Here is an 8,046-nt window from a genome sequence, read left to right as displayed (position 1 = left end):
CTGACGTGCAGGGGACTGCGATGAGGGTACAGGATGAAGAACGTACTGCAGAAGATGCTGTAACGGAGTGTCACTTATTACCAACTGCACAAATACAATAAAATAAAATGTATTTGTTTAGATGTGTCTTATCACTTGTAATTTCCACAGGAAGATGAACTTTTTAGTTTGTATTTTTTTCCTCGAAAACGTCTCAAAAACAGGAGTGTCCATAAACACAAACACTCTCCACTTGGAGGCGCTGCTCAAAAATTGTTCAAGAACAAAAACTCACTATTAAAAGTTAGCTGACTTTCACATCTAAACTCTAAGCAAAGATAAATACTCACATTTGTAGTTGTGATCTATGCTTTTTAGGCTCATTTCAAAGAAAGTAATCCTCTTCAGGATTTATCTCTGGAAAAACACAAGAATCAGAGAAAGGAGCATTGTGACAGCTTCACTTGTGCTTCAGTCTCATGAAAACATTGACAATGACATCAATGAAGTACCCTCTAACAGTCTAAAGTCCTTGCTCTATGACACAAAAATAAAAGATATAATTAGCAAACTGGGTCAAAAAAGACCCTCCAGCTCTCTCTGGATTCCCAATGAACTGCTCACATTTTTTCAGGTTACATACATACATACATACATATATATATATATATATATATATATATATATATATATATATATATATATATATATGTATGTACATATATACATATGTATACATCACGAAGATGGTCCAAACTGACAGCGTGCTCAGTGAATACCTCAGGCAGCAGAAACCCAAGAAAGAGGAGGAAGGCGAGGAACCATCATGGAAGGACAGGCCCCTGCACGGTCTGTACCACCGGCAGATAGAGGAGGTGGCTGATATCCAGAAATCCTACCAGTGGCTGGACAAAGCTGGACTGAAAGACAGCACGGAGGCACTAATCATGGCAGCGCAAGAACAAGCTCTGAGTACAAGATCCATAGAGGCTGGGGTCTATCACACCAGGCAAGACCCCAGGTGCAGGCTGTGTAAAGATGCCCCAGAGACAATCCAGCACATAACAGCAAGGTGCAAGATGCTAGCAGGCAAGGCATACATGGAACGCCATAACCAAGTGGCCGGCATAGTGTACAGGAACATCTGTGCCGAGTATAACCTGGAAGTCCCGAGGTCAAAACGGGAGATGCCCCCAAGGGTGATGGAGAATGACCGAGCTAAGATCCTGTGGGACTTCCAGATACAGACGGACAAAATGGTGGTGGCTAACCAACCGGACATAGTGGTGGTAGACAAACAGGAGAAGACGGCTGTAGTGATCGATGTAGCGGTTCCGAATGACAGCAATATCAGGAAGAAGGAACACGAGAAGCTGGAGAAATACCAAGGGCTCAGAGAAGAGCTCGAGAGGATGTGGAGGGTGAAGGTAACGGTGGTCCCCGTGGTAATCGGAGCACTAGGTGCGGTGACTCCCAAGCTAGGCGAGTGGCTCGGAGATTGGAGATCTCTGTCCAGAAGAGCGCAGTCCTGGGAACAACTAAGATACTGCGCAGGACCCTCAAGCCCCCAGGCCTCTGGTAGAGGACCTGAGCTTGAAGGATAAACCGCCCGCAGGGGCGTGCTGGGTGTTTTATATATATATATATATATATATATATATATGTACATATATATATAGCTATTCATAATGAGGGACTATTAATATCTCAATTTCCTTCAATATACGTATGGGCATGTGCCTTGACTTTTCTTGTCTAAAAGAAGGACAGTTCACACTGAGGACCAGCAGAGGGCTTCCAACTACAAGTTTCTGCTCTTCAGATCAGAGAAATGGGAGTAAACAGGAGCTCTGAAGTTATTTTCCCTCTTCCGTTCAGTCTGTGAGGAGGATGGAGCTGGAAATCTAAATAGGGCAGCTGGAGCCTGCAAATTTCCAGCCAAGCTCCAAGCCTGACTTTCTTTACCCGCTTCACCCCTTCATCGAATCCCCCCGATCTCTCTCCTGAACTTGCAGATTCCTCGACCCTCTGACCATGAACCTCTGGGCTGTGCTTTGCTTGACTCTGCTCGTGGTAGAGCTCCAAAATGGTAAGTCTCCATTTCCACATCTGTCATGTCGATTTGTTAGTGAAGAAAGACGGCTGTTAACGTAATCACGACAGCTTTGGCTGTAACAAGGCAGAAGAGGGAGAATGAGACAATCTGAGGATGCATCAGGACTGGCTGGGGGCATCGGCCTATGTGGTGGGCGTAGAATGGGAGGTGCAATCACGCAGTAGATCTCACTCAGAAACTGCAAAGTTTAAATTCTGTTTATACTCCCTCTGAGGTCTGCAGCCACTGATTAAAAAAAACTCTTTGCATTTTATGTATGCAAAGTGTAAAAGCATGCAAAGGATTTGAGGTTTTGAAAGTTTTTCCCAAAGTGCTCCTGCAGACCAACTCAAACCAGCTGGATCTAAGGTATGCAGCAGGCGTTTTTAATTATCTGGCCTGTACTACCGACCTCTCTCTGAGTTTCCATTAATGCAGCTCTGAGGAATAAAACAACAAATTCTGAAAGTCTACACTTCAAGCTGATTTTTCTTGTCTTTAACGGTTTGTGTGTTTCACAGAGAACAAGAGAGCAGAAGGAGAGGAACGGCTATGGTCATACTGTGCCAGTAACTTGGACTTTTTACACATCCTGTTTTAATGTTGCCACAGCTGGAGAAAGAGCAGCTAACTCAAATGGACAGAGCTGCAGTGTTAGTCATTGCAACCCTAACAATGGATCATTTTAGGGTTTTGCACAACATCCTCACATGGGTTATGGAAAAGTTCACCATGAAGTTGGAAATGAAACCTTTTCTTTTATTTGTATCATGGTCATTTTAAAATGAAAGTCTTTGGGGACTAACTTGAGCCACCCTCAAGTGGCCATTCTAGGAACTGCAGTTTTTTTGCGCTTCCCCTGTTGGTTTCGTTATCAGCCTCGGAAGTTATAGATAGTTAAATGAGATGTTATCTATCATATCTATCTATTTATTATTAGTTTCTCCTCTCTGCACTCTATGGCTCTGTGTTCACAGGTTCCTGCCAGCAGGTCAAGCGAAGAAAAGACATCGGAGAGAACCGCATCCGGCCAGGTGGGAAACGGGTAAAGGTGTGGCCTACGCTGAAAGACGGACGAGGCAGAGGCCATTCCCTCCTGACGCAGGTGTTGGATAAAGGCCGCTTCCTCCGCCTGGGCCAGAGCACCATTTTGACTCCTGGGACAAACATGGAGCTGCGCTGCAAAGGCAGCAAAATCGGATGGTCTTACCCGACTTACCTGGATACTTTCAATAACTCACGCCTCAGGTGGTGGAAGGAAACACGAGCTACTTAATGCAGTGAATCATTAAATGCAAGCGTCTTATATTTTGGTTCTTGCCTGCAGCATCAAGCAAAGCGACAAGTACAGTCAACTGATCCTGACGTCGCCCTCTGCTGCTGACACGGGGGCCTACAGCTGCTGGGTGATAGTATGTGATGGCACAGAGTGTGAGAAGGACCACGATCGCGCCTACGTCTCATACATCTATTTCAAAGGTAATTTTAAAATTTATTTATATTTTGCTTCCAAGGAGCCAGACTTTCTTCTAACCTTTTAAAGTGGTCTTGAGCAATAATTTTCCAGGCTTTCTGAAGGTCTTCTCAAAGTTTTTCTTTGGACCTTGACTGCTTTTTAACTTACAGTATTTTCTGCAGTATAAGGCACACAAAAAATCCATTAATTTTCTCGTAAATCGACAGTGCGCCTTATGTATTAATTCTGGTTGTGCTTACTGACCTCGAACTAATTTTATGTGGTACATGGCGCTCAAAACTCTGTCAAAAATGTTTTAGTATAACTTTGCTAAGCTACGAAGCTGCACCGCTTGATGGATTGTTGGAGCATTACGGCTACCATAGTCAGGAGCCTTGCAGAGGAATCTGGGTCCAAAACTCCATCGTCTTCAGGTCCCAAAGTCAAACAATCACTGCGGCATCACTGAGAGTTAAAAACTGTCTAAATTCTTTCATCTTTAATAAAAATGATCAGTGTTGCTGCTTTACCAGGTGTAACAATTAAGTTTAACATCCAGGCATCCATGAAAACAGAATTTATTACATTTAACAGAGTTAGAAGTTAGCAGGAAGTTAGCTCGCTAGTTTCCACCTAAACATGATATAGCATGTTCTGACTGAGAGATTTCTGAGAAAATTCAAACGTACAGCTCTGCTATCACTTCTGACATAGAAAACACAGAAAACTAAACAGCAGTGACGTTTGTAGGGTTACTTAAGTTGGGCTAGCTGGTATATAATGATGTGCTACTTGATTGCTAGCGACACAGCTATGTTAGCATAACATAAACACAGTGAAGCTGGAGGATGAATGTTAACTTTTTTCCACTCGGTAAAAGTTAACGCGAGGGTTCCCGATGGTTAGGGACGATTGCACTGAAGCCTCATCAAAAATGGTCTCAGTAGAACGGTGGACTGAAAATCCAAAATTGAACTTTTTGGCCGAAATCATTGTCAGTATGTACAGAGTTGGTCAGGAGAGTGAGAGTCCACAGGCATCTGTAAAACGCTGGAGGTTCTGTCATGGTTTGGGATTCGGTGTCAGAGATCTTGTCACAACTGATGGATTTATGAACACAGAAAAGTACCATCAGAATTTTGATCCAGCATAAAAAACTCTGGAAAGAGTTTTGCCCAGTACTCACACCATATATACTGTGAGACAGCATCATTTCATTTGATGCTTCAGCAGGTGATGAGTTCTTTCCATCTGTTTGCAATGTCGGTCCTCGCTGGCTGGAATACTGGAATAAATATTTTTTCCACAGGACAGATTTGTCCAAAACTTCTGTGAAGCATCTGCATTCAATAATTGTTCATTAATGATTTAATCAGTCGTTCGTTCAGAGCAAAATGTTTGCAGTAAAGTGGAATAAAACACAGTCTTTATTTCAAATAATAGCTAAGAATTTAAACCATTGTCAACACTTCCAACTCCCTGCTCTGAGTTAACCGTGATTATCAAAAAAAGTCTTTTTATAAAGTCTTTCTATAACATGGTTATAAATCGGCCAGAGGTGTTAATGTAACAACATCTGTATCTCTGTGTTAGCTCTGCATCAGATTGGTGATCTGACCAGAGTTTAGCTATCCTCTCACCCTATGGTAGTTGGGATGGGAAAGTTCTTAACAAAAATATCAATAACTTTTTCTCCAAACAGACAAAGACAACCTCTTCGTTCCATCCACCATGCACTTTGAGATTGTGTATCTGCGCCCAGACCAGCCTGCCGTGGTGCCCTGCCGTGTGACCGAGCCACAGGCCAAGACGTCCCTGCACAGAGAGGTCCCCCCAGTGGAAATCACAGCAAATATGACCCAGATGGCATATGATCCCACCAAGGGCTTCATCCTGCAAAACCCGAGGCCAGAGCACCAGGGAGTCTTCTACTGCAAGGCTGAGACAATGGACACCCCTCAGATCTCCACAAAGTACCAGCTGCTTTATGTGGAGGGTGAGCACATGTCAATCACATGACACCTCATGATAAATAGAGTAATGGAAGATATGAACATGCTGCATGTAGAAACACTAGCTATTGCTCTGTGGAGCTAACTGCTACGCATAACCGTTTATCTTACTGACTCTAAGTGGTGATAATCAACATTTCGCAATGTTATGAATCAAGCGCTGGTTACTTCTACGACGTCTACTTTTTAAATCGGCTTCCAGGAAAGGGTTGTATTTCAAAAATGTCAAGAGCCTCTTTAATCCTCACTGCTGTGCTTGGTTAATGTGGACGCCTGCCAACTAAAATGGAAACACAGTCTGGATTTTGCAAAAGGGAGGCAGATTCATGCAGTGGAACTATTGTGCGGTTTAGATAAAGTCAAGCTGCTGTGGCACGGTCGACTGGCAGGTGGAGAAAAATCCGGATTTAAGTATGGTCCAACTGTTTGAATACCATCAAATATAAATATATGTATATATGTATATATGTGTGTGTGTGTGTGTGTGTGTGTGTGTGTATATATATATATATATATATATATATATATATATATATATATATATATATATATATATATGTGTGTGTGTGTGTGTGTGTGTGTGTGTGTGTATATGTTTTTTTGAGTTTTTTTAAATGACTTTAATACATTAAGGAGATGGAACTTACCTTTCTCTTGATGACAGTTCCCAGTGGGCCACCGTTTGTGAGCCTTGAAGCCTCTCCAGACTCTGTGAGAGGAGGCGACAACGTCAATGTAACCTGCACAGTGCTGGGAGAGCCAGACGTAGACGTGAGCTTCACTTGGACTTATCCTGGTCAGGTAAGAGAAATCCTGGACTAAAAGTCAGACCCGATTACAGGTATTAAAAATGAAAAAGGTCATCGTAGTCCTTAAATCGGTAAAGTTAGTTTTTAAGAATGAATCAACGTGTTTTTAAAAGGGCCTTAAAATGTACTTTTTATAATTATAATTCTGTCCAACTTTTTATTATTTAGAAGAACAACAAAGGAGTCTACAGGACAGAGCTGAGGTCAAAATCTATACTTCATGTAATTTAGTATTTTTTTAGTTTAATAATTGGTTTTAAAAGAAGTTATTATTTAGTTGCACTTTTTAATGATTCATTAGCCTTGTTCTCACTATAAAATTTACTCACTGCATTTGAGTATTTTGTAGATGCCCTAAAAAACAAAAAAAACCCAACTGTGGTATACGTGATGTTCTCCTTAAAAGCTGACGGTTAGGAGTAAAAGATTCTGTTGCCACTTTGAAAAATGGATTTATCCATTTTCTGTTGATAAAAGTAAAATGGGTTTACATGGCATGGCAATTATGCTCTTTATTGTTGCTGATAACTGTCACAGTGGGAGGAAATCATGTGTTCATGTTGTGTGTAGGGCTCCCGCCCCGTTCACATCCAGACTTCCTGGAGGCTGGTTAACAGAGGTATGGGCTACACCACGCGCGTCACCCAGAGCATCCTGACGGTAGAGGACATGGAAACCATTGACTTTGGAGAATACATGTGTAAAGCCAAGAGCCAGCATGGCGAGACAATCGTGGCGACCACCATCATCTCCAAATAGCCCCAAACAACCCCACCTGCTGGCTCCATCTGATATTTAAGATTTGACACATTGGTGTGTCTTTTTTATCTACGAAACACATGAAATCAGCATGTATATAAATAAAAATACATTTTTGCCAAGTTGAAAAGTTCATGTCATTAAAAGCAAGTTATGGACAACAGTCAGTCACATACATCTATTAAAAAAAATATTTAGGAGGTGTCATTTTGCAGCACAACAGTGAGCCTAAGCATGCAAATACCTGAAGTCCAAAGAACAGTAAAGAGCCAATCACCACACTCCAAACTACTCAAGATCTCAGGAACATCACATAAAAGAAAAGTTGTTTTATAACGTGTGTCATGTGATCCCAGAAGTCAGCAAAACTGGAAAACACAATTTTCTTAACTTCAGAATAACATAATAAATGAAGGTAATAGCACAAGCTCTGGTGGGAGGAGTCAGAATCATTTGGGGCTGTCATGACGACACCACATGGCTGCTGTCACTTCTGGCAGGGGGCTGTGTTGGACACCAAATCAAACATCCCTGACTAATCAGAGTTAGCCTTCATGCTACATTTAAACAGAGTAATGAAGTTGGAAGAAAAACACAGGAGAGTGGCAGGAGTCAGAGTCCCGCTCTGTCTGAGGAGCTGTGTGCCAGGCGGGCGTCTTAATGTGCTCCGTATGTGGAATGTGATCTGAGGGCTGCAGCTTATTTTGATCCAGTGCAACACTTGCTGATATCTCCACTTTGCTGAAAAGTTACTAGTGGTTAGGATTTTGAAATATACTTTGGATTAGGATTATGAAATTAATGTTTGTGGTTTAGCATTTCAGTCAACTAAAGTGAGGGAAATTTGGCATTTAAAGATAACAAAAAACAAAGCATAACTTCAATATCTCCTAAGAAAAGCTCACAAATAGAGCTTCAACATAAAATGTGGATACC

General features: G+C 41.8%; 1 protein-coding gene across 2 annotated transcripts; it reads left to right on the top strand.

The window, feature by feature from the left end:
* The first annotated feature begins 1,810 nt into the window (after window positions 1–1,810).
* On the top strand, window positions 1,811–7,240 carry pdgfrl (platelet-derived growth factor receptor-like). Of its 2 annotated transcripts, none has more exons than XM_005460485.3 (6): window positions 1,811–2,068; window positions 3,052–3,322; window positions 3,402–3,553; window positions 5,233–5,526; window positions 6,207–6,343; window positions 6,520–6,597. In XM_005460485.3, the coding sequence occupies exons 1-6, from the start codon at window positions 2,014–2,016 to the stop codon at window positions 6,580–6,582; spliced, it is 972 nt and encodes a 323-aa protein (XP_005460542.1). In that variant the 5' UTR covers window positions 1,811–2,013; the 3' UTR covers window positions 6,583–6,597. The 2 variants fall into 2 exon arrangements, with proteins under 2 accessions (XP_005460542.1, XP_003455822.1); XM_003455774.4 differs by lacking the exon at window positions 6,520–6,597 and adding an exon at window positions 6,922–7,240 and having other exon boundaries at window positions 1,814–2,068.
* The last annotated feature ends 806 nt before the right edge of the window (window positions 7,241–8,046 follow it).

Source organism: Oreochromis niloticus, linkage group LG2, assembly GCF_001858045.2.
Source record: "Oreochromis niloticus isolate F11D_XX linkage group LG2, O_niloticus_UMD_NMBU, whole genome shotgun sequence".
In the NCBI taxonomy this organism is placed as follows: Eukaryota; Metazoa; Chordata; class Actinopteri; order Cichliformes; family Cichlidae; genus Oreochromis; species Oreochromis niloticus.
The sequence above is the reverse complement of the archived record's forward strand: the minus strand, read 5'-3'. Positions and strand labels throughout refer to the sequence as shown.

Coding starts and splice junctions, on each gene's coding strand:
- pdgfrl (XM_003455774.4), top strand. CDS start 2,014: ATGAACCTCTGGGCTGTGCTTTGCTTGACTCTGCTCGTGGTAGAGCTC. Junction 5,527..6,206: donor CCAGCTGCTTTATGTGGAGG/GTGAGCACATGT, acceptor TCTTGATGACAG/TTCCCAGTGGGCCACCGTTT. Junction 6,344..6,921: donor CTTGGACTTATCCTGGTCAG/GTAAGAGAAATC, acceptor TGTTGTGTGTAG/GGCTCCCGCCCCGTTCACAT.